General features: G+C 37.6%; 1 protein-coding gene across 2 annotated transcripts in view; it reads left to right on the top strand.

Moving 5' to 3' along the window:
- Window positions 1-404: 404 nt before the first annotated feature.
- The window catches only part of CDH7 (cadherin 7), a 124,896-nt gene continuing 98,339 nt past the window's right edge, over window positions 405-26,961 (top strand). Inside the window, exons 1-2 of one of the 2 annotated variants that reach the window (XM_077886790.1) lie at window positions 405-507; window positions 11,587-11,993. In XM_077886790.1, coding sequence (XP_077742916.1) covers window positions 11,784-11,993 — 210 coding nt within the window. In that variant the 5' untranslated portion in view covers window positions 405-507; window positions 11,587-11,783. Of the gene's footprint in view, window positions 508-901; window positions 1,044-11,586; window positions 11,994-26,961 lie in introns of those variants that run through there. The other variant, XM_077886870.1, reaches the window with a different exon arrangement.

The following is a 26,961-nucleotide window of genomic DNA, read 5'->3' as shown; positions in this document are numbered from 1 at the left end:
GGGGTGCGCGGGGGGCGGGGCGCGCGCGCGGGGGTGCGGGCGGGGGTGCGCGCGGGGGTGCGCGAGGCGGCGGAGCGCCCGGCCTCCCGGTAGCCCGCCCGGGTCCGCAGGAGGGGCCCGAGGCTCGGCGGCTGCCGGCCGCGCTCAGCGCCTCCGCGCCCCGCGCCCGCCCCGCGCCCGCGCCCGCCCGCCCTCGCGCCCTCCGTCCGGACGCGCGCCCCCGCTCGCTCGGGACCCGGCGCCTGAGCCGCGCGGGCGAGCCGGCCGGGCCCTCGGAGCGGGCGGAGGCGGCGGAGGCGGCGGAGGCGGCGGAGGCGGCGGAGGCGGCGGCGGCGGGGCCCGGGGCGCCCGCGGCCCGCGGCGAGGCCGTGCCTGGGGCGCGGAGCCCTCCCGGCCGGGCCGCCCGGGGCCTGAGCGCGCGCCCTCTCGGACGCCGAGGCCGGGTCGCGGGTCGCGGGTCGCGGGCCGCGGGCGCCGGACGCCGCCGGGAGCGCAGCGAGGCCCCAGGTGAGCGCGCCCGGCCTCGGGAGCCGCGGGCGGGCGGGCGGGCGGGGGCTGCGCGCGGAGTTTGCCGGGGCGTCCCCAAGTTCCCGCCGCGGGGCCGGACAGACGGACGCGCGCGCCGGGTCGGGGGAGCGGGTCCCGGGCTGCGCGGGGGCAGGACCCCGCCCGCACCGCCCGGTCCGAGCCCGCGAGGGGGCTGCGCCTGCGGCTCCTGCACCTGTCGGGAAGGTGCGGCTCCCCGAGGGGCTTCGCTCCCCGCCCCCCCCGCCCCCCGCAGTTGGTCTCGCGCCGCCGCGGTGCGTCCGGCTCGGCGCCCGCCCCCTCCGCCTGGCTTGCACCTGCCCCGGGCGGGTTCGCGTCGGGGAAGGGCGCGCGGTTCGGTTCCCGCGAGTGCGAGGGGGACGCGTCCGGGGCACCTGCTACGCGGCGGCTCGCGGTGTGCAGCCTCCGGGCGTGGATTCCCGAGGAAGGACCTGCTGCCGAATTGCCCTCGCGTTGTAGACCCTTAAACCCTCCGGATCTCTTAGCCGTGAGTTCGGGTGAGTAAAGATCGGCGGGGACTTGCCCCAGCGGAGGGCACTGGGGCCCCCGTGAAGACATCGTCGAGGACCGGGCGTCTCGAGGCTTTGGGGATCTGCAAACGGAACCGTGAATATGCTTAAAACGCTTTTTTTTTTTTTTTTTTTTAATGTTGCCGGGGATTATCTTCTGTTTATTAGATCATCGGAGTGAAATATCTCTAAGTAGGACTCGTCCTCCCTAATTCCTATAAGCAGACAGGTGTTCGGGTCATTTTCCATATTGAAGTAGATCAGCAGAACTTTATGGGAGAAAAATAGAAAAATGTGAGTGTACGGCCGGTACTAAGTGACAAGTATACATTAAAAAAAAAATCAGGCTCATAGATTTTAAAAGAGTTTAGAGACAGTAGCACCCCCCCCCCCTTTTTTTTAAAGGAAAGTTCGCATTGATACACGGCCAGCAACATCTAAATAGTTTTAAGTGTCTTTATAAAGACAGGTCAGTTGTGGGTAGGGGGGTGCTAAGGAAAGAAGTGATTACATTGGAAGCTTTCAGTAACTCACCAGATATTACTTTTTTTTTCCTCCCCCCCAAAAATAGCTAGACTTTCTGTTTACCCAAGCTCTTGTTACTAGATGAAAAAGGAAAATACATTAAGAGTCCTTTTCTCCGTTTGGGGGGCTATCTGAAATAGTATGAATGAAAATGCAGAAGAATTGAGGCAAGTAGTGAAAGTGACAACTTTGTGAAGTCTGGCTTCTATGTTAGTGTTCAGTATGGGGTGGAGTGGCTGGAACAATTAGGTAGCATTCCGTGTTAATAGTCTTATCTGGTAAAGTCTGGATAGAACAATAAAATAATAATCAGTAGTGCGGACCATCACCCTGCTAGAAGCTATTAGGGTTTGCAGCTTTAATAAAAGGGCATTGTGAGCTTACAACGTGAGATACTATTGTGATTAAGGGCTGCAGTAGGTCATTAGAATTGTGTTAACAATCAGCTGACAGACTCACAACTCTTAAGTCTTTGTATATAATAGCAGAGAGTTTTTCCCTCTTTTTCTAATAGAAGGGTAATTGTTAAGCATCTGTATTACTGCAGTTTACCCTTGAATTGACTCTAGTTTTTAGTGTCCAATGAAAAGGAGAGGGTGGGAAGCATACTGAGTTTTGGCTACCGTTCAGCCTTCCTAGATCTAAAAATCAACCCACTGTGTCTCCTCAGGCGTGATTTCTTTGCCGGTCTACCCATCATCCAGCCTTTTAGTTGTTTTGATGGCAAAGCAGTTATAAACTTCTCAGAAGGTATACTGATATGAGGAAGTGAATACATCTTTGTACAGAGTCAAATACTTTCTTGTCAAATCTTTTAGAAATCTTTTATGAAGTACTAAGCACATAAATTGCTCAGTGTTGTGAATATTTATGCTTGAGGGATCTTAACCTTCCTTGATTTTATAAAGGCTTTGGATTTATTGTGTTAGTGGTTTGTAGCATATCAGCATATCGCGGTTCTCTCTCACACATTTTTTTTTTTTTTTAACTTGGCTGGAAGTCTTCAAAGCCTTAGTTTAAAACGGGAGTTTCAGAAACTTCTAAAATAACGCACATTAGCGTCTTTGCAAAGGGATTGTGATGGAAGCTTTTCTCCTTGGCATGAAGGAATCAGTTGCTTCTAAATGGGGTGCAAAGGGGAGCTGAGGACAAGGAAAAAAAGACATGTGATCAGAGTCCTGTGTGTGACCATCTCCTCAGCCTCTGACAAGCAGAGCAGATCTAGCTGTAACCAGCAATACTCGAGTGCCTCCTCTGGGGATTTGCTGGTTTTGCAGAAAGCTACCCCTGCAAACATTTCCCCCTTGCCGTTCTGCAAGATTCCTCACTGACAAAATTATCAGTGCAAATGACTATGCAGACATCTGTCCATATATTCATCTCAGATTATACTCTAGATTGTCATTCTGGTTGGAATTTCTTTTAGGTTCTTCTGCAGAATGTCTATTGAAACATAATTCCTTTTATTGAAGTCACATGAATCATACCAAGCTCAATGTAAAAGTGAAGGTAAATTAAAAATTAAAATTGACATAGCGGAGATATGTTGCAGAAGTACAAAGGTAAACCACCTCACATATTATTTTACTGTTATAATTGTACATACGTATGTATAGTACATGTATTATTTATAATACTATGTACGATACTGTGCAAATGGCTCAGATGGTTGTGGTTTGTCATTTTTGTTTTTAATTCACACCGGCTTCTTCTCATTAAGTATCAACTCTTGCTCCCCTTTCTTTTTCATTCCTTTTACTCGTGACAGAAGTTATTTGTGCTTAGTTGAAATTGGCTCTGTAATCCACGTAGAGAAGTTCTCATTCCATGTCTGATAGCCAGATGCACACTACAGGCTGTGTGATTCATTTCCAGGGCCCCTGCCTGAATATTTAGGCCAGTTAACGGTAGGAGGTTGTGGTCTGTGGTTGTAATGTTATCTGGCCCGGGGAGCTAATGGATTTGATCACAGTTTCTTTACGTGAGAAGTCACACATCCGCAGAGGGTCCCCAGCCTCACTAATTAAAATGTAAAAAATTATGCCTTTTAACTAAAAGAGAAGAGGGCTGTTCGATCAGTATTAACATTACTGAAGCTACTACTAAACTTTCAATGGTATGTGGATAAAAGAGGTTAAATGGTAGTGTGTTTCATAGTAGAAGCTAAAGATGGCAATATTAAATCTAGAATGATTATAAGAAGTTAGGAGCAGACAGTCCTTTACAAATACAGGATTTGTAGCAACAACCACCACCACCACATAACCATACATATACATCCTTATATCCTAGGATATTTCTTGAATTGGTGCCCTGTTTCTAAAACAATGAGCTATGGATTACATTCAGTGGAAATAGTTACTATTTATTAACTATTAACTATTACTATTTATTAATACTATTAAATATTATTATTTATTTTTAATTTTTTGCAGAGAGAGGTGATCTTAAAGCTGGATCCTCCTCTCAGTGCTTTTTGTGTGACATATAAATTACAATCGTAAACCACGGACCCCTTTACCCCCATCCTGACTGGGTGCTCCTGACCCCTTCTGGATAGGAATCCTGATGATCTACATGGAGAATTCAAACTCATGGTCATATAGAAATTTGAATAGGATTAAATTTACTTTCCTCGGCATTTGGAGAATATGATACATTCCAAAAATGATAGATTGAAATAAAGATCTTTAGTGTCCGAGTGAGAAATGTTTAACAGACATTTTAAGTTTTCTGTTGTAACCAGTCATGCCCAGGGCCATCCATAACTTGCTGTGTGACCTTGGGCATTTCACTGGAATTCTGTAGATTTGGGTTTTCTTAGCAAAGGAAGACTAGACTGCCTTACCTTGGGGTTTTCTAATGTCTGCTACAGTTCTGTGTTCCCACCACTCAAGGAATCTTCAAACATCAGGAGCAGCGGGTTTAGGGACTTCTTTACATTTCTTTTTGTTGTTGTTTTTTCTTTTTTCCAACATGAGCCCTCAGAAGTACCAAGTGATTACCTTCTTCAGCACTGACGTGACATTCTGTCCCATAAACTTTATCCTTAAAAGCTCTGCTCGTATGTGGTGGTTGGAAAAAAAAAAAAAAAAGAAAAGAAAAAAAACAGTGTGGCCGCAGCTCTTGAAATACTCTTTGTCCTGGATTACTTTCTTTCTATTTGTGGAGTTATGACATCTGTTCATTCATGAATGGGAGATTAGAATACCTTTTCTCTCTTTTGCATTCCCCAGATGTATTAAGTGGTTCTACTTTAAAAATAAGTAAAAGTAACAATGGATAGGTATTATCCTTGTTACAAAGCAGACTACTCTAACTTTGTGTACAGAGATAAATCACAGTGAGGACCTGAGTGGTGACAGGTGGCTGCTGTCCTGGGGAAAACAAGGACAAATGAAAGTCTTTAAAAAAAGGCATTGGATGAATCAGGAGGAGTCTTTTTGTTGAACTTAAATAATGCTATTAAATACTCAAGGAATATTTTTAAAAGGCATCCTTTGTCAGACTGTACAAAAGAACTAATATATAGAAGGTTGTTTTAGAGCCATGGTAATATTGTCATCGTGCCCTCTAACCACTGCTGTGAAATGGTATCATTTCCACTTTTGAACATGTATATTGTTCTCCTTTCATAAGGATCCATTAAAAATATGTTTCTTGTCAAAATGTAGTTCAACTTTAAAGCAGTCTTGGAAATGGCAGTTTCTTCCCAAAAGGCCAACAGCAAGAGTTTTGTTTGTTTTGTTTTTTTACTGTTACAACTGTGATTTTTTTTTTTTGTACTTTTATGTTTTATAGGTTAGTGAGCAAAACATCTTAGGGAATATCAGTTAGATTTAGAGATGTTTGGCCCTCATCCATTATGGATTTTTCAATTCTCATTGATTATATTCTGTCAAATATACTGGCTCCTCAAATGTCATTCTTACAATTGTTTTCTAGAAAATGCAAATAACTGAATGTATTTTGGGGATATCATGTTCCACATTATTGTGAATTATACCTGTTTTTTAATGAGAGGCACAACTTCTTCAAATCTTTCAATTACCACTAGACAATAAACCATGTGTTAGTGTGGTATACATAAAGTATATTTCAAAACAGTCTCAGACCTGCATCTGATGCAACTCCAGACACAGAGAGCATAAGCATTTGTCCCTTGCCTGTCATTTAGAGAAACTGTGTTGAGAGTCTTTACCTGAGACAAGCCATCGGTTACTTATACTGGACTGCAAAGAATATATTCCACTTTAACTTTGCCACAAGATCTAAAATAGCAATATATTTCCTTTTAACATAATTGATCATCATATTTTATAGCTCAAGTTATTTCTAGAAGGCATTTAAAGAAGCAGTTTAGCATATATAAATTATTGGATAATTAGGCATGTGTTTAAAACTACTCATGGTTCTATATTAATGGAACTGGCTGAGTATGATACATTTCATGCTCCTGGTCATGTGCTTAGCATGTTGCTTTTAATTTAAATGGAACAGGCTCTACAACATTTATGCTCATACTGGTTAGCAGTTGACATGCTGATGCATAAAAAAATATTTTTTTGTTACTAAGGGATTTTTAGCCATTGTTTTTAGGTATGATCAAAACACTGTATTAAGAGTATGGTAGTCACTTGATCTGATTTTTAAAAGTGGTTTCACAGAGATGTGAAGTGGAGCAGAAAATCAAGAAAATTTTATAATAATGAATTTGTTGGGGTAAAATAATATCAGCTATTAAGGTTAAATGAATAATAGACTCTCTACTTGGAAATAATTCTTTGCCACTTAGCTGAACAAAAATAATTGGAACAAAAAAGTAGCATGGTAAAGTGATCTCAGGTCACATAAATGATGTTGATTTAGTAAATACTGTTTGATTTTCACCACCACCCGTTTCCTTTCCATTTTAAATTTCTTTTTTGAGGATTCATTCTGTATCCTCTTGATTAAGGTGTGTTGTGATCATGGTATTAGTTGTGGTTTTCATTTATCTTTAGTCTGGCAAAAAAAAAGGTTAAAAAATACAAGTTTTATTTTTTGATAGGGATTGCATTAAATGTGTAGATTGCTAGGGCAGTATAGACATTTTAATAATATCTGTTCTAATGCATGAGCTTGGAATATTTTTCCATTTCTTTTCATCATCTTCAATTTCTTTCATCAGTGTTTTATAGTTTTCAGAATATAGGTCTTTCACTTCTTTGGTTAGTTTTATTTCAACTTGCTGATGGTTTTTGGTTCAGTTGTAAATGGGATTGATTCCTTACAAGTATTAACATTAAAATATCAGAGAACAATTTAAATCTTACTCAGATATATAATGTATATATCTTTAAATTTTAGGTTATTAACCCAGTAGCAGTTGGTTATTAGCCCACTGTCTTTCAGACATCTGGTTGGCCACTATTCAGTTTTCTCCTCAGATAGAACCTATTGCTGTTTTTCTCCTCAAAGCTATAATGCTACACATTTGTAACTGTCTGGAAGTTGACATAGATCTGTAGAAGTTACCTAACCTGTGTACCAACACATCACATCATTGCTCTGCAGTGTCTTTTTTTTCTGAGCCAGCAACAGTGAACAGGTCAGTTCTCCAGACCTCCAGTGGGTCTCACTCTTCAGCTTTCCCACAGAGGATGCAATGACACATGACGCTGCTTGGATGCAGGGGTCTCTGCTTATTTCTGATGTGACTTTCCCCTTATTAATGCCTGCATGTAAAACTCAAGAGGCAGAAGGAAGGGAGAAGATAAACAGTATGGGAGCCTAGCAGGGAAGGTTGCAGGGCTTGGCTTCGGGGCACAGATGTGAGAGTCAGTATTTAACCCATTGTGAAAAAAAATGACATGTGTGATGGGTTGTGCTCAAATTCATTTATATGCAAAAAAAGTTACTGTGCTGCCTTTATATGTGTGGATATTTGTGGGAAGATAGAAAGCCTACTTGCGGAGGAAATCTCAAGTTCCAAGTTCACATTTTGATTACTTCTCTTTGAAGACCACAAATAACTAAAGGTTTTTTGTAATGCTTCAGGGCCCTTCATTTCTTTTATGATGCCTCAATGTAGGTCAGGATGAGTTGGGTTGAACTGTTGTACTGGCCTTTACCTTGAAAACCAGATATTATGAAGGAAAGCATGGATTTGGGGAAGCCTGATGAAGGAGCACCTGCCCTGGGACTTTGCCCCTGCCATATCAGGTGTTCATTCCTGGCACAGTCAGTCACTGTCACAACTGTTGTTGAACACATATAAAAATCCCCTACGCCAATCACCGTCATTCACATGTGAGTTTTTGATTTTCTAAGAGCATTCTACAAAGGGTATAATACAATCTTTTATTTGCTACATAAAAGATAATTTTATCCTCCAATAATGTACACGAAGTCAGTTAAAGTATCCTTGTGCACTCTTACCAGAACTTCAGGAAAGGCAAGGAAAATTTGACTCAAAAGCCTGGCAGGTACTTCAAATACTGCAGAGAAATATGATGGATTTTTTTTTCAAAGTGATTGTGACCCATAAACATGGAAGAGCTACCAAGGAATTTGTATAGGGGCTTACATGATTCATTTACCATATTAAAAAAAAAGTAATAAGCATAATGAAAGGAAACATTCTATAAATGTGTACCAAGAGTCAATTGTGTGTCTGCTTCTGTTCTAGATACTATGATACAAAGGGTGGACATTTCTGTCCATCAAGGTATATATTGATAATAGGTCTTTTAAAACCCTTGATTTAAATAGGAAAGTACAGAACTCTCTGGTTTCTTTCACAAATATTAACTCAGTGACTATAAAGTGACCCATTGCATGTTCTGTGTCTCACAATTTTTATATGTTCTGGCTGGTTTGATAACTTCACAATCTTGTGTGGAAGAGAAATGATCTTCAAGAGGCAAGAGTAATTTAAACGTCTCATGTTAATATTCATGCTAAATTTCATAAATGTGAAAAATGCTTCTTTTACATTCCTGTGACTTTCTTAAATCTCTCTACCCTTTAATTATTAACAATGTGCACCTTTTCACAGCTTAAAAAAGCCAACAAAACCAATTGTATATAATTGTCAAAAGCAGACAAGTTACATCTGTAAAAAAAAAATAAGATTTTATAACTTAGCTCATCTCCCTCATTTTGCAAATGTGGAAAACAAAATCCCAGAATGATCCAAGGTCATACAGCAAATGGAGGAAGTTTTAGAGCAAACACCTCAGTGATCCTATTCCTGGTCCAGATTATTTTTCTTTTTCTTATTGGTAAACATTTTGAGTGAACTCAGATCTCTCCAATTCTGATGCCAGTCTTTGACTTAAAAAAATCACAGAGGACATGCCTTTAGGAAAGAAAGTATTACATTTTTTTAAAGTAATTTGCTGCCATTGTTTATATTCATCTAGAATTTTGGGTTCATGATCCATATAGTTCTCTGGCACTGAGACTAGAGCTATCTAGAATGTTTTCATTCATTGCAAGAGTTGTCTAAGACATTTTCCTATAAATGACGTTAAAATGAGAACATCACAAACTTTCACATCACTAGTATCAAACTAAAAAATATAATATTCCCAACAGCTTTTTTTTTTAATTAGGGCTTTTAGTTGTGTCAGGCACCATCCTTAATTTTTCCTGATTTGCTTATTTAATCCTACAAAGTAGAAGCAATTACCATCTTTATTTTGTATGTTAGAGGTTTAAGGCTTCATCTCTGGAATTATTCTTAGAATGTAAATCATGTGTCCAAGAATGCATGGCTAAGGACAGAGTCAGCATTTGAATCTTTATCTGATGCAGGTGCTTATAGTTTTTTTTCAGTGTATACTTTTGATAACTTCCCAAATTTTGAATTCCAGAAGTTCATTTGCTACTTAGTGTCTTAAAAGTTGGATGCATTTCATCATGTAACAATGTTATCAAGTCCACTGGAACCATAAAGTAGCTTAAGTAATATAATTTAACTATATCACGTTTAAGAGAATCATCTTCAGGACCAAAGTATTTATCTCCTTGTTCTTATGAGAAAACACATTCTCTCGTGAGGAAGTAGAGCAGTGGAACTGAAATGCTCTTCGGCTACAGGTCTCACCTGCTAGACAGTCCTGTCACCACGACTCTAAGCCATCCATCTCCATCCACCAGAACTTGGTTTGCCACTGGTGTGAAGGGAACTTCATGATCTTGGCCCTCTGCATGCTAACAGCCATTCCTACAAAGGTCATCCACTGTGAGTTCTTGGCCATGATTCCTGGCTCATCATAGACTAGTCCATCCCAGTCTCTGTTTCCCAGTCTAAGCACCTACTTACCTTCTTTAACTACAGATAACCTGTCTTCTCAGATGGGTTAGCTGAGACCTCCCTGCAATGAACTTGCAACTAATGCAGGGGGACCTACATTGGAATACAAAGATATGACCCCAAGTTACTTCTTGTTTATAATTCTAAGTCTTAGAATAACTAAGCCTTCCAGAGTGCTATCTAAATGGACCAAATTCATTTTAGATGCTTAGATGAGAGGTTTAGATTTTAGCAGAAGGTGTTCATTGCACAGACAGCAGTAATATGCTCCAATAATAGTTTACTATTTTGGTGGTTCTCAGCATACATCAATTAGCTGTACATTGGATTCTTCTGGAATGCCCTTTAGAATTTCAGAACTTGATAGGGATATTTTTAACACGAATATGTTCATTTGAATAGAGCTCAAAGTCAATGCAACCCATTTCTTAATGGTCATTTTAACATATAGAATATGTTTCATTTTTCTTCTATTAGATAAGGCATTTTCCATAAGCAACTTTACTGTCAGAAATCATCTCATGAGTAACAGACACTCTTGTTATAGGACAGACAGGTAGAAGATGGGAAAGCTGATAATATAGAGACTGTATTTTCTACTTTGATAAGAAACTGTCTTTTGATTTCATATCCTTTGAACTGTTTTTTTCCTCCTCTCTCTCTCAAAAAATGCAAATGTTAACCCTCACCTTAATTATCGAATTGTTGATTTATTTGTAGGTAGTCAAGTGAATTTATAAACCAAAGTACAGCCTGGTGACTTAAGCAAGCCTTTTGCCATATTCCCATTCCTCTGTGTTTTGGGGTATGTTGGGAAGTTTGTCTTGTAACTGATTTTGTATCTCTTACATAATCAAGAATTCTGTATCTGAAATAAGTAGACTTTAGAATAAAAGTTGTTTTGCTTTTGTGCTTCTATTGAAGCATTCTGGATGCACGCTCACTGCGAACCAGTCTTATAAATACAGTGGGGTTTTCTTACCTCTCTAATGATCTGTTCAAGTCCATAAATATTTAGGGAAGAAGGCCCTACTATGCACAAGCCATGCTGTAAGACGTTCAATAAATATTTGTGCTATAACGTAACTGAACATGCTGCATAGCAGACATGACAATAGGTTTGAAGGGTGGAAAATGGAAACTACTGAGCTTGGCAGCTGATCACAATCAAATCAGAACACATCAAAACAGCTGGTGTTCTGTGACTCAGAATCAATCAACCAGTTTTGAATCACCTCATACTTCTTTATTTCTCTTTACAGTTTCACAGAAGAGATTTAAACCAGCATATGTCCTTCCCATTTGTTTAAATCCCTGCTTTGAGTTGCTTTGCTTTCATATTCTAATACCAATGAATGAGACTGACTGTAATATAAAAGAAAAAAAATAAAAGCTAGCATTAAAACGATTTTTAAAATGATGTTCCATTTGTATTAAGTAAACCCTATGTTCAAATAAAATGCCTAGAAGAAACACAAAATTTTAAGATTGTGTTAGGGAATGAGGATAATTCTGCATCAGTGGCATTTATGGGATTTATAAATGGGGCAACAGTTACTGTAAATGTGTAAGTTTCTAATTAATATTTTAATGATTATGCAAATAATGGCATCTTGGGAAAATCAATAGTAAGTTAGTAAATGAAAGTTAAAAGTTATTATGTGTTTTGGTTTCTGACACTGGCTCTTCTTTTTGTTCTGCTAGGTACCTATTACACCATTCTTTGGCGAAGGTTATTCAGCAGTGGTGACCCCTTGCAATCGAACACTCTACAAATTATTATCTCTGGACTCCCAGCTGACACCCTGCCGGAGGCAAGAGCTACTAAGCCAACTGGAACTGTGCCTTTTCTCTTGTCAAGGTTTTTTTCTTACACAGGAAAAAGAAAGAAAAAAAAAAAGATGAAGTTGGGCAAAGTGGAGCTCTGCCATTTTTTGCAGCTAATAGCGCTTTTCCTGTGTTTCTCTGGGATGAGTCAAGCAGAGCGCTCCAGGTCCAGATCAAAGCCCTATTTCCAATCAGGGAGGTCCCGGACCAAGCGCAGCTGGGTGTGGAATCAGTTCTTTGTGCTGGAGGAATACATGGGTTCAGACCCTCTCTATGTAGGAAAGGTAGGGCATTTGGCCTTTCAAAGTCACAAATGATGATTGTGAATGTCTGTGGTTGGATGGAGAGCTGCTATTTTTGCTTTGGGGATGGAAAGCATAAACTGTTACTCCGATGAAATAGACCATGAAGGTTTTGGCATTAGCCACTCTGAAATTAGAGTCCAGATTGTTATCCAGATGTTGAATCCATAACTTAGGGAGTGATGCTCCACTCTAGAAACAGAGGAGGAGTCTACAGATACAAGTTTATCATGATTGTGGCCTACTAATAAAACTTTTATTTCCACAATTAGAACAAGATTATTCACTAATAAATGAAGAGTAGTAGGTGTGTATACGCAGTTAATTCTTTTAAGCTTCTTTTTTGCGGGGGAGGGGAGAGTACTGTATAAATGATATACATACTAACTTCATGCTTATATATATCCTTTTTTGATACTTGCAGTTTTTAAACTGCAAAGTGAAATTATTGAGCCTGTTGTCCATCAATTATGAGCGGTTCTAACCCACTTTTCTAAGCGGTGGTCTTGTTTTGATGGATCTGTTGTTTTGTTTTTTAGATCTTCCTTTAAGTTAAAAAAAAAATGAATGGGAACAGAAGTCAGTTTCTAATTGATATTAGACCACAAGTGGCCAGTTTGTGGCGCATGTTTGGTAGCCTAGGGGTAGCCAAATTGGGATTTTTTTTTTTTTTTCACAGCTTCTTTCTGTCTAAATATTTGGGCAGGGGCTTTCCAGTCAAGTGCTTTCTGAACTGAAGGGCCCTTCAAGAGAGCATGTCCCTACCATCCTCATATCTTTAGAGACTGTTTCCAGTCTCTAATCTACTGGCAGGTTTGATTATGGTCATTTATTAGTAAAGATTTCCTGAATTTCTCAGTTTGGTGCTGAGTGCTGGTAAAGAGTTTCTAAGTAGTGCGTGCCGGCAGGATATCTATACATCTGCACTTCTGCTCTTCACTTTGCCAGTTTTATGCGTCTATTCCTGATAAAAATGAAGGACAGCAAACTGATGAATTTATCCATGAGTGAAATTTTCAACTTTGAATGACTGAGGAAGAATGTTTGCTATTTAAACCATGGGTCATTGTTTCATTTGAACACATCTTAAGTAAGTGAAAAATCTGTTTTTGTTGATGGGTATCTACATGAGTCAAGGTAAACTTTATTATTATTTTCCTTTGATGCTTCTATATTTTACAAATACTGACTGATACTGTATTATAAACAAAGAGGACTTGAACAAGTTAAGAGTTTCTGGGGATGTGGGTTAGGATTTTTTTGTGGCCCAGTGGTAGCATTTTTGTGCCTTAAGAGAGGACACGTAAGTACACAGGTACACAAGGAGTTTTTTCATATATGTTTTATGGCCATTCTTCCTTTATCAGTAGTACCATCTCTCTCTCAATCTGTCTCATTCATTTCCTTGTAAACAAAGTGAGAGCGATAATCATCATGCAGTGTTATTGATGGAATTTGGCCCTTAATTTCATTCATTTCAATGCATATTTAACAGATTCATCAAACTTTTTTCAGCAGATAGGTATGTAATATTCAGCTAACTCATAAAGAATCAGTAGTTATGAGGTGAAATCACACTTTTATGGGAATGTAAAGTTTTCTAAAGGCAACTGAAATATTCCCATTAATTTAGTCATAAATGGAGTTGCTGCAATGAGGTTGACATTTCAAAGTGAGCGTCATTTAAAATTTTAAAAACTGGGATGTCTGGGTGGCTCTGTGGTTGAGCATCTGCCTTTGGCTCGGGGCGTGATCCTGGGACCCTGAGATCAAGTTCCACACAGGGCTCCCCATGGGGAGCCTGCTTCTTCCTCTGCCTATGTCTCTGCCTCTCTCTCTGTGTGTTTCTCATGAATAAATAAAATCTTTTAAAAATTTTAAAATACCCTTATTTTTAATTTTAAAAATGTTGTATCATAATTGAAAACACTTCTATCAAAATAATCCCTGTAAGGCCATTTAGAATAACAAAAATACATACCCCTAGGTGACTTAAATTCCAAATGCATGTGAAGCTACTAGGCAATGCTATTGTTATTTTTCTAAGAGAAATTGTGTGGTCTCTTGATTAGTAAAAGAGATGTTCTGTGCTTCCCTTTCAATTAATCAGAAACTGTTGCTTGGTAGATTTTATGTGACAGGAAACAAGTTTGTGTTTATCCTTTGCAGGCTGTATATTGGGAGTTCAGTACTGCCACTCACAGTAAAAGAATGTCCAGGATGATAAGTCGGTTAAAAAGTAAAACAAACGAAACAACAAAGCCTTGATTGACGAAAACAGACAAGTCCAGGAAAAAGCCAGTAAAGTAATTTGAGATGGAGAGGGAATTTATAGACAAGACACAGAAGCCTTCAAAAAACCAATTTACATTTGCTTGGAAGGAGGTAGTGAGAACTTGAATACTTCAGATTGTATATGTGAGATGATGAAATGATTCTCCTTAGGTTGGCAGTCTCAGTAAACAGTTATTATAATGATTTTGACCTCAGTACATTTTCGATCATTTGGGATATGTAGAATAAATATATTTTTCTTATTTTTGTAAGTTGAGGGAGGTAATGACTGTGACCAGAAGTTTTCACAAGACATAGAAAGATGCAAAAGAAATTGTAGATGAAATATGAAAAATGGAGAGGCGGATGTTCATGAGAAAAAAAGAAGGAATACAATCATTACGTTTTACAGACATGTATTTAACCCATAGCTAATTAGACAGTTGGAGTCCTGGTCTTCCTGACAAAAATCCATTACTTAATTTGGAAAATATAAATAATGTCCGTGATAAACTTGATACCTTAATTTGATCACATAATGGATATGTACAATGTGTGTCAAACTAACTTTAGTTGAATTGAAGACTTTGCCACTTCCTACTAGTTGTAGAATTTTGGTTAATTACCTAATATTGCTAATACTTAGCTTCCTCATCCGCAAAATGGGAAGAGTGATAACCTATAATTGAAGTCTCTTTCTGAGAATGAAATCAAAATATGTGGAACATACATATATTTAACCTAGATGTTCTGTTTATCTACTACATATTGTTTATAAAATGATGGAATATGGATGATCTGTTGTGGTATATGTCCATTATTGTATTTGTGATCCTTCAGGTGAAAACAGGCATTATTTTATGTGCTAAAGACTATTTAAACATATTGTGGATATTTAGGAGAATGGTCTGTGTTGGGTATGCTTAGAAATACAGCATATTTTTGTATTTGTATATGATTAGACTATGGCAAAAAATGTGCTTAAGTGGATAATCCTATATTGAATTCACATGTCAGAGAAATCATCTATAATTTTTTAGAACTTCTAATTTGGAGATCACATTTATGGTTGGTGGGCAGCAAGATCAGTTAAATGTACAGTAAATAAGATTTGGTCCTTAGGACACTGAGTAGAATGAGGTCAGAAGATGGCTGTGACCTTGTTATTTTAACCATCTACTGGGTCTGATTAACATAAGTCAAGATCAAAGCAGAGCAGTCTGTTGAAGGGGACCAGCAGGTCTTCTAAACCCCTCACCAAGAGACCTTCACAGTACACACTTCTTGGTTGTGTTACAATCTCACATTTATCATCAGCATCCCACCTTGTTCTTGTGATGCAAACTAAACTGCAGAATCCAAATGTATAGACTTAAGGAAACCATCACAGACATTACTGTAGCAGGATTCTTTTTAATTGAGACATAATTGATATATAGCATTGTATTAGTTTTAGGCGTACAACATAGTGGTTCAATATTTGTATGTATCGTGAAATGTCCACTGCAGTAAGCCTTGTTAACATTTGTCACCTTACACTTAAATTTTTCCAGTTTTATTTTTTCTTATGATGAGAACCTTTTAAAGATCACTTCCCTTAGGAATTTTTAGATATGCAGTGGAATATTATGAACTATAGTCACCATGCTGCACAGAGTACTGTTTTAAAGAGTAATAGTGCACCGTTCCCTAAGAGTATTTCTTAGTTAGGTTATGCCCATTTTCCTGTCCTTTTACAGGAAAAATGAGGTGGAGAGTCTCTTCCTTCCCACTGTAACTTAATGCCACCTGAATTGGCTATGTGAAGTACACAGGAAGTAGCAGTTTCTAGCCATCTCATTGTATCACAGAGCGTGTTTCTAGATTAGTCTTTTCCTCAACTTGGCATCTTGGCATTTCTCACTTAATGTCCCCTAACCATCTCACACACACACACACACACACACACACACACACACAAAGTCGACAGAACCACTGGCTTCTGTTACAGGTATTAAGTGTTTTTCATCTCTCCTACTATAATGGGCTGCCAGCTGATCCCTGCGCTCTGGGCTGTTACTTTCACTGAAATGTGTGCTTCGTGCCTCTTCCACAGTCCGCTTCACTAGCTGTTAACATCACTCTTGCCTTTTCTGCTACTCCCCTTCCTTCCCTCATTCAGGGAGGATTTATACCTGTGTGTGCCCCTCCCCCCCCCCCATCGAAATCACATATACAGAAATGCAGTGCGGGATTCACTCTGCTTTAAATCTAAGCTAGCTGGAAAAAATAAATAAAAACTAAATTTAAGCTTGCTGGAAAGTGTTGGTGAGCGTTTTTAGTGCATTTAATTACACCTTGGCAATATCTCCTACCAAGAGATTCTCTGTCTCCTGAAAACTGAAGCTACATTCAGTGTTCCAGAGAAGATATTTTCATTTTTTAAAAAAGATTTTATTTATTTATGAGGAACAGAGAAAATGAGTAGTGGGAGGCAGGGAGGAAATGAGGGAGAGAGAGAGAGAGAGAGAGGGAAAGAGAGTAGAGAATCAGGTTCCCCGAGAGCAGGGAGCCCAATGGTGGAGCTTGATCCAGGACCCTGGGATTATGACCTGAGCTGAAGGCAGATGCTTAACTGACTGAGCCACCCAGGTGCCCTGAGAAATTTTCATCTTAAAAATAGGGTGTGTTTAAAACTTGAGTTCTGAATTAGATTCCTTTGCTGGGCAAATCTATACTAGATACACAAAAGAAAATAATCACAAATATTAATTACTTAAGAACATGTTCATCATGGTAGCAATTCCATTCCATGGAAGGGGAAAAATGCAAATGTGTCCTCCAACTATGTAGATTACTTAAAGTTGGCTTCAGTCTTAGAAGAAAGCAAATAGTTTGTTTTCCCTCTTTGTGTATGGAAAACCGATTTTCATGCTATCTTTATAACCAGAGTGAATTAAAAAGAACCTCGTTCTTTTTGTTTCTTTGCTGATAGAAATGTGGGACTCTGGTGGCTTTGGAAGGAATTTGGACATGTATCAGCTGTATGGGATACAAAGAAGTTTAGATTTTTAGAAATACTCTTTTTTACAGTTATTTTTTCTCTTATAATAATCTAATTTAACTAAAGTATTAAATGTATTTTCTTCTCATGAAATCAATAATTCAGAGTCCTTGTTTATTTCCTTTAAACTACAATGGAAGTAAAACACATCAGATTTTGCCACTAACATGAAAAAATTCCTACCATTAATACACTTTAATATTGCTCATTTTCTCTTCAAAGTTATCTTAGGTTAGAAATGAAGGTTCTAATTACCAAAGGCTTTATCAGGTGAAACTATACAGCTTAAATGGGGGAGAGGGAGCTTACAGTTATCAACCTAATTATAGTCAAACTAGATAGTCTAGATTAGCTCTAAATTTTCTGATTATGTTGATCAAAGTCATTTAAAGATGTTGTCATCTTTAACGTGTTTTTGTACATATTTTACTTGTCATACATTTGGAGGTGGGAGAAGCAAAAATTAAAATAATGCTCATTCTGTACCATTGTGTTTCCACATTGTATGCATGATGCACTTTTAAGTGCAAAAGACAAGAGATAACCTAAAATTATGATATCAGGCCTTTCTATAGTAAGTGCACTATAATTGTTTGACAAGCTTTATTTATATGCAGACTCATTGATACAGAATCAGAGAAATTGCAGCAGTGTCTGAAACTCACCAAGATAAATGATAGAATTAGATAAATAGCAGGACAGTCACCAAGCCTTTGCTGGTTCAAGCATATATAGATAAGAACTATATTGGAAGAAATTTCATCCTAATCATTTCACATGATTTATATTGATTATCTGTCATAGTGATTATGATCAGTGGAGAGAAACCGCAGTTTGTATAAATATGCCTAATGTTACATCCCTCTAATACTCTTTGGCATGCTATAAAGCTGTCTTGTGTTCTCTCATTTTTTTTTTCTCTCTCCCTTCTCCAATGCTATTCATGATAGTTTTGTGCCAGAAGAGTTAAAAACAAAAACAAAAACAGAAACTCTTCTCTTTCATAAAATTTAATCTGGTTGATAAGCCAAGCAGGTAACCAGATGGCATTGGAAAGCAGTAAATTCTACAGGTAATCTGCAGCTGTGGAGGTGGCAAAGACAGAGGAACTAATTCATGGATCCGTTAAACAAATGATTATATGAGGATACCTGGCATGCCTCTGTGATTTCATAATCCTTTTATACAATCTTCAAGTCAAAACAAAAAAAAATCACTTTCTTTGAAAGTAGGACAGAGTCTTTTAAAATTGTTTTGGGGGAAACTTTATATGGTAGAAAGATTAGTAAATAGAAACCTTAGGTTAAACTTACAAGTTTATTATTATGAGCAATGCTCTAAGGCATAATGGAATTTTATCCTCACACTGTAAAATGGAGATTAAGGAGGTAAACATTTAAGATATTTTAATATAATTTCAGACTTACAAAAAGTTGCTGTGTACTCTTCCCAAACCCAGCTTCTCCAAATGTTAGTATCATCCATGACTATCCTTGCTATTTAAACCAGGAAATTAACATTGGTGGAATACTACTTATTCATCACCAAATTGTATTCAACATTTCCCAGTTGTCACAATAAAGTACTTTTCCTTATAGGAACCCACCTGGTATCACATCCTGCATTTCTCTTGTTTCCTTAGTCTTTTCCAGTCATTCATTGTCATTCTTGATTATTTGGTAGCATATTTTACAGTCTGGCTTAGTTTCACGTTTCTTCCTAATGGAGACATTTTAAGTGATGTAGTTTTGCTAAGGATGCCACAGAAGGGATGTTGTGTACTTTTCAATGCATTTTGTCAAGAAGTACAGATGTTGATATATTCCGTAGTAGTGATATTGACTTTGGTCGCTCAGTTAAGGTGGAATCTGCTAGATTCTTTTGCTAAAAAAAAAAAAAAAAAGAAAGAAAAAGTGAAAGTTTTGAAATCTTGAAGGGGATATAAAATTATCTAAGCTGTCACTGTGAATTGGAATAAATTCTACAACTCGTTTGAGGGGGACTTTATTGGACGATGCCATTGTCCATCTTTAGGGATGAGAGAGTGGTATGGTAATTGATCTTCTCAAAAGCACATCAATTTAGTTTGTTTCAGGGAAATTGATTTTTTTTCTTTTGAACCAGGCAATAATATTCTCTACAGTCCAGGATTTTAAGATGTTTGCTGATCTAGAGTTACAACAAGAGCTTTTTCCTCCAGTGTTGACAAAATATATAAAGAAGTCTTTTACGCTGGGAGGTGCGCCACAAATGCTTAAACCTTGTAATTGTAAATAACCATTGTTTTAGAAAATAATAGACACTCAGGATTTGCTTAAGTAGAAGTAGCCAAAGAGAGTGCAGTCGAACATTATAGATTTTAATATAGTCACAGGAGAATTGAAATCTAAACAATGGATATAGAATTATAGTAAGTGTTTGAAAAAATTTAGTAATGATAGTTTTTCCTAATGATCCCTTTTAGAGCCTATGAAATTTCTCTTTCGTAGTCAATGCTGATTAAATCTTCCAAGTTAAAACTTCCAAGCTACCTTCCAAGTAGGCCATTCTCCTATGAGAAATGAGGTTATTGATACTTTTGGAAGTAAAGCATAAAGTAAGTGAACAATCATTAGAACTATAATTCAGAAGAGTTAGAAAATGAATCTAGATGCTAATATCAATTTTGAGAAGTACATTTCTGGAAAAAATGTTAGTAAGTTTTAGTTCTACAAAAATATATGGCCTTCTTGCAAAGTATCAGATTATGTTATATTATTGCCAAGCTCTTATAACATATGTTTTTTGAAAACTTTACCTTTAAAATGACATACATGTATTCAAGAAAGAAAAATACATTTACGGGGCTCTCAAATCATTTGATAGTACTTACTAAAATTTGACAAGACTTAAAACTGAATATGGTTAGAATAATAAACAGTGCTAATAATGGAGAGATTAAATGATATTTAGCTAAGATACAGAAATACTTAAGATGAACTGTAGAACTGAAACTTTCAGAATAGAGTGTACAAAAAGAACAAACTGTTGAGAGTCTGGGAAGAAAGTATTTAGGACTTCCCATTTTTTAAAAAAATTGTCATCCTTTACAATTTCTCATTTTTGGTATATGAAATATACAATATACATAAGGAGTTTTATGTCATAAAAGTACCCTTTCACTCAAGTGGGATGATCAGTAGCCCATCTCAGAGGGGTTAGAAAAGAAAGAAAGGAGTTTTGTAACTAGCTGATCCCACACTGCAGTGGAATATTCCATTGAGCCGGTGTAGGCCCATAGAGCATTAGGTCAGCCTGGAGCATGATTATCTCCAAAGTCAGCTTAGCTTACTTTTGCATCCCATAGCTTACTATTTCAGTATAAGGGAAGGTCTGAGCACATCCCAATAAATGACATCTAGAGAAAAAGAAATGGCCAGGAAAATACTCAGGTTGGACTCAGCCAGCCTTAGGTCTTCTCAGGCCAAGAGTCTGGGAGTTATTTTTAGAACTGTCATTACAAAAGCAAAAGAGTGAGTAAGTGAATGAAAGAGAGAGCCCAAAAGAGTGTGTATACTGGGATGGGGGTAAGAGAACAAGATAGTACTGTGAGGCCATCTACTTTCTAGCCAAGTTAGAATCCTTGTCTTCTGTAAGATAAATGCAGAAGACTAATTTCTCAAGATGGGTCTATGTTACCGCAATGGTAATTACCAGAACCAAAATGATTAACATCATTCCAGCAAGTTTTGTGTGTAAACAGTGTGCAATTATCTGATAAGAATGCTTCCCTTAGAATATTTACTTATCTTCTTAGTTAAAATGCTGACATGTTTTAAGGTATTTAACTGAAAACACACAATCAAGATTTGGACAACACATACATAATGCTCAACAGATGTGAGTTTGAAAGATTTGTGATGATCACTAGTGAAATTAGTCAAACCCTACTTAAATTAGATTTTTTCTGATTTGTGAGTCATTTAAAGGTCCACATTGGAGCAGAATGTGTGTGGAGAGTAAAAGATTACACATTCTGCACTTGGTTTGAAATGAAGAAGAAATAAAAGTCAGCATTTTCTTTTTCATAACATATTTGAGAAACTCAGTTCTGTGTTTCACACCCACTCTATCCTTGACAGAGTTTATATAATTTTCTCAACTGAATCATAACAGAGCTGAATTTAGGCAGCTAACTAATTTTGCTTATTCAGGAGAAGTAGATACTGGTGAGTTCTAGTCCTTGGTATTCAATGTAATTATATATAAGAAAAGTGAAGCTATCAGTAGTTAAAAATGATTGCTGAAGAGTTAGGTGAGGAATATCACATGGCTCTGGCACATGGAGAGAGCTTACTTGTCATGCTAGTCACACATGGAGTCTAGGAAGAGATACAGAACCACATCTAAAATAAAGTAACTTGAATTGTACAGCAGATACACGACCTTGGAAATATGCTTTCTCCAAAGATGAGTATCAAATGATGGGATGGGATGGTATTGTAAAGCTTGACATTGAAATTAAAAATACAAGCTTCATGATAAAGGAGAAGTTATCTTTTTGGTTGATCATTATATCATTTGCAAATAGACCATTACCTGTGGCGTAACAGCTGTGTTCAGTGAATTTGGGAGAGCAGTTGTGGAGTGTAATGATCTGAAACAAGACTGTTTTCCCCATTGATTAGATCATTTGTTGGAAATGTGAGTACAGTTGATGGTGGGAAAATATATACAAATGAATGAGGACTTGGGGTTAGGGTCAGAAGGAGGTGTGGTGCACTTTATTTTAGATCCAATTAAGATTTCACAATGGAGGGCAGCCCAGGTGGCTAAGTGGTTTAGCACCACCTTCAGTCCAGGGCATGATCCCGGAGGCCTGGGATCAAGTCCTACATCAGGCTCCCTGTGTGGGGCCTGCTTCTCCCTCTGCCTGTGTCTCTGCCTCTCTCTCTCTCTCTCTCTCTTTCTCTGTGTCTCTCTTTAATAAATAAAATCTTTTTTTTTAGAGATTTCACAATGGAATTTATGATGAAAAACATAGGGAACTAATATTCAAATTATTAATCTCTTATAGTACATATATTTTTTAATGCTACTCCCTTCATGCTCTGTCTGGTTTCTGACTTATGTTTGATTCTTTTATAAACTCCAGTCATACTAACAAAGTCCAGTTTTTCACAGTACTCCATTTTTAACTTTCTACCCAGGGCTGAAGGATGTTTGGGGAATTGAAGCTTTAAGGAAGAAGGAGTTGAAGCTACTTTAGACAATAACCCTTTAATTATTTTTTTCAAGCAATGACCTCTCTTGGAATTTGGCAAAAACAGTTTTTGTTTTTGTTTGGTTATCAAATATGCATTATCACAAAGATTTTTTTTTGCAAATCACATGGATCCTTGATGAAATGTAAATATTATATAAATATCAACTTCTTTATCAAAATTAAAAATAATATATTATTTTTTAAAGTTATTTATAGTATTAGAGCTGCCTGGGCTTTAAAGCTCATTCTACATAATCTCTTTCTGAATTCAGAGAGATTCTTATTCAATATCTTTAATAGGTGATCAAGTAACCTCTGTTACTCTGTAACCTCTGTTACTAACCTCTGTCTGTTAGTTGGGGCAAGAATGGTGGTGGAAACACATTTCAGTCATGTGATCTGGGTTTGAGTACTGGCTCCAGCACTTGAGAATGGTGTGACTTTGAGCAAATAACTTATTTTCCCATTCATTTACTAATAAAATAGGAACAACAATATTAGCCTCACAAGGCTATTGCAAGCATCAAAAGATAGAATTAATATGAAAATATGAAATAAAGTATAAAAGTGAGAGAGTGTATTTCCAAGAGTGAGTGAGCTTCATGAGGAAAGGGATCTTGTCCACGACAAACGTGGGCCCTGGACATACGTACTGGGTTGGTAGCTGTTAAGTGCACAGGAAACTCACGGAACTGTGATGCTCTGGGGTGTGGTGAGAAGATTTTTAGGACAACAAATACTAGTTTTAGGACAAGTCTTATTTTTAGGAACTTGAATTCTATTTGGCTGTTAAAATATTTTAAGGCAGGGGCGTCTGGGTAGCTCAGTCAGTTAAGCATCTGACTCTCAATTTCTGCTCTGGTCATGATCTCAAAGGCCTGAGATAGAGCCCTGCATTGGACTCTACACTCAGTGGGGAGCCTGCTCCAGATTCTCCCTCTGCCCCTCCCTGAGCACACACACGCACTCCCTCTCTCTCCCCCAAATAAATGCTCTTAAAAAAAACCAAAATATTTGAAGGCAGGTATTTTGCACCCCCCCATTTTAAATAATATTTTAAAAGATTAAGGAATTTATCTTAAACATTTCATTTATGACATGATTTCCAGAATTTCCCTCATACTTAGCTATGCTTATTTCTCAGTGTCTCAAAATATGATAATCAGGATTAAACTTCAGTAATTTATAACTGATCCAGTCAGTTCAAAACAAGAAAAACTGAGATTATTTCCCTCAGTATGAATTCTTCCGTTAACACAAGGCACGACTGCATAACTTATCATGGCTAGTCTCATTGTCATTAGCATTATTATCATCTCTTGAAGAAAATAATGCAAAGAATCAGGGTTTGAAACTAAATATATATGGTCATAAGATAGTGAATATGCAAAATGAATCTATCATAAAATTGAATATTAATGAGGAAAGCCAAAATTGATGTCTCCACATATTGTTTTCATCAGAAAAATGTTAAATGTGAGGAGTCGAGTAACTCCCCTTCCAGAGCACACTGAAAATTCCCTCACAGGCTGCCTGTATTGGCTTTCTCATACCCTTCCATTAGTTGTCTCTGCATTCTTCTTTGGTTTTATAAGTTAAAACAATCTTTTTCATACATTCCAGGCAGAAAGATAGCTTGTGGCATTGTTAACGTGCCCCACAGCTCTAGGGCCAGGACGTGGCATTTTCCCCATGTTACTGAATCGGATGCATCCAGGTGAGCACGATTTCCTCAGCGCTGTCATTGGGAGTGCCTAAAGCTACCACCAATTCTCAGACCATTACCAAGATACAGTCTCCTGGAAAGATGTGGGGCCCAAGAGACAAACCTCATCTGAATGATACTTCTTCCACCCTGATGACCCAGGATCATGGATTTTGTGACCTCTAGAATTCCTACAATGGCCTGATCCTGCTTTAAAATCTGTCATAAACCCATCAGGAGGAATAAATAAATAAAGAGAGAAGAGGTTGGGGGAAGGAGATAGGTTACTTTGGAGCTGTCTGGAGTGTTCAGTGCAACAGATAGGAATATTTCAGTTGGTTTTCTGATAAACTTGAAGAGGATGAAAGGAAACAGAGATTAGACCCCAAAAGTAAGGGCTTTTTACAAAAGTAGGATGCAAATATTTTGTTTAATTTTCTTGTGGAAAAACGGAAATTATGCAGCAATTTGTATGTTTTGTGATCATCTTTGGATATATTACCTAGTATGAGTGGTAGATTATGTGAGTGTATAGAGAGGAAGTTTAGCCTAATTGTTAAATACTATGTCAGATTCATAAATCAGGAAGATCTGAGTGTGAATCTCAGCATTAACATTTAACTAGCAATTAATTTATGTCAGTTTAATCTCTGTTAAAATGGGTTAATAAGCCATATGTATTACAGTTGTTAAAACTAAGATAAATGTAGTGCTTCATATTAGATACATGGAAAACATTCATTCAGGGTTACCTGTTACTGTTAATAATAGTGATACATATTTTTACTTTGCTTTCAATCTCTACTTTCTATAATTGACCTGAGTTAGGTGTTTTCTTTTTAGAGACTATATTTTTTTAAGACTATCTATAGACTAAGGCGAAAACAAAGATAACCTAAGCAGGATTCATCACATTATCATACTTTGTGACCACAGACAGACAAGTCCTTTAAATTACCTCTCCCTATTTCTTTATCACAAGGGGACAGTAGATGGAGTCAGAATCTCCAACGGGTGACATCTGTTAAAGTGCTTTGAAATATAGAAAGTATTAAGCTTTGAAGTTATTTCTGATGGGAAGAAGAGTTACTTGTTATATTTATAAAATATTAGGGTAGGAACAGAATTTGCAACTTCTATGCTTTTCTTGGTAATTATTGATAAATAATACTTTGATATGTACCATAAAAATGCTTTCAGGATTCGCTGCTGTTTTAAGTATTATACATTGATGATCAAATCAGATTTAAAATTACATAAAACAGCTTTTCAAGCCACACATTTGCAGAAAGAGCAGAGCATCCATACTCACATACACAGAGGATTGCTTTATTCTCAAATACTTTCCAAATCTAGAAAGGTAATGACATCTTTGAGAGTTTCCAAGGAGGCATAAGATTCTAGTATCATTAGGATTCTACTGAATAACAGTGATACTTAATAGAACTGGGTAAATGATATTGCTTCTTAATCTCTGCCCTTTTTTCTTCAAGACTATACCTTAGTTCTGAACTTCATCTTTGTTTTGTCTGAAGTTTGGCTCAAACTATTACTTGGGTTTACCTATCCTATACTTGTTAGATTCTGAATTCAGAAACTTGAGTTTGACCAATTCATTTTAGCTCCAAAAATGGAACTCTTTTTCAACATCTCTGGCCTAAGTATTGAGAATTAATGCTGCTTGCATAAAATTTTTGGAGTAGTAAAATTCTGACACTTTGAGAGAAAAAGGGTATTGAACATCTTGCTGTAATTTGAATATGTGTATAAACAGATATTTTCCCCCTTCATATTATTAGATAAATAAAGAGAAACCAAATATTTTACAATCCTGATAGTTTTACCAATGTACAAGAGGTGGGACAGAGAATGTTCATATTGGGAAATACTGCCAGCTTCTAGGAATTGTCATTGCAAAGGAATCTGTTCGGGCAGGCAGGTGTTCTCAAATATAATTAAAGAAAACCTAGAGGGAAAAAGAAGGCCAGAGGTTATTTTTCCCTTTTTTATAAATTAAAAAAAAAAGAAAGACAAGATGTTGAAATAAATCACCCAAAGAATATGTGATACAAAGGGAGAAGGGCGTCCTTAAATGCAGTTCTACAATATAAAGCTGAGGAAATGCTTCTGTAGCTCAGATAAGTATTTTTTTTCATGTACAAAAATAATCATGTCTGTTCACTACATCCAAATGAAAGCCATGTGAGGCTTAGGGCAAATTCTATACAATTTGACCATGAAAAACCTCAAGGTTTCTAGATAAAATGAATGCTAAACCCACCCAAAAACTCATAGGATGTTTCTTGTATGATGTTTGCAGTGAGGCTAGCTTATAGGTGAAAAGAAACACTTCTCAGGCTGGAGCAAATTTATCCATTCAGATGGATAAATTTATATTTTATCCATCCAAATACAAACATGCAGTTGAGAGAATATGTATCCTGGCTTCACAAACTCTTCACTATAGCTTGACCCCATACCTTAGGGTGATTTTTTAACCTTTATCCCCTACCATATATGATATGAAAATTCTAATAAATCATACCCTGCTCCCATACACCACAGGAGTAACTATTCTTCAACTTAAAAATAAGTACATAAAACATGACACATGGGTGTAAAAATAAATGGACACAAGACTATTAAAGTGTCCCTTTTGTTGGATTCATAACAATGTCTGCTT

The sequence above is a fragment of the Canis aureus genome, chromosome 1, assembly GCF_053574225.1.
Source record: "Canis aureus isolate CA01 chromosome 1, VMU_Caureus_v.1.0, whole genome shotgun sequence".
Taxonomy (NCBI): domain Eukaryota; kingdom Metazoa; phylum Chordata; class Mammalia; order Carnivora; family Canidae; genus Canis; species Canis aureus.
Note: the sequence above shows the minus strand (reverse complement) of the source record. Positions and strands in the feature narration are given on the sequence as shown.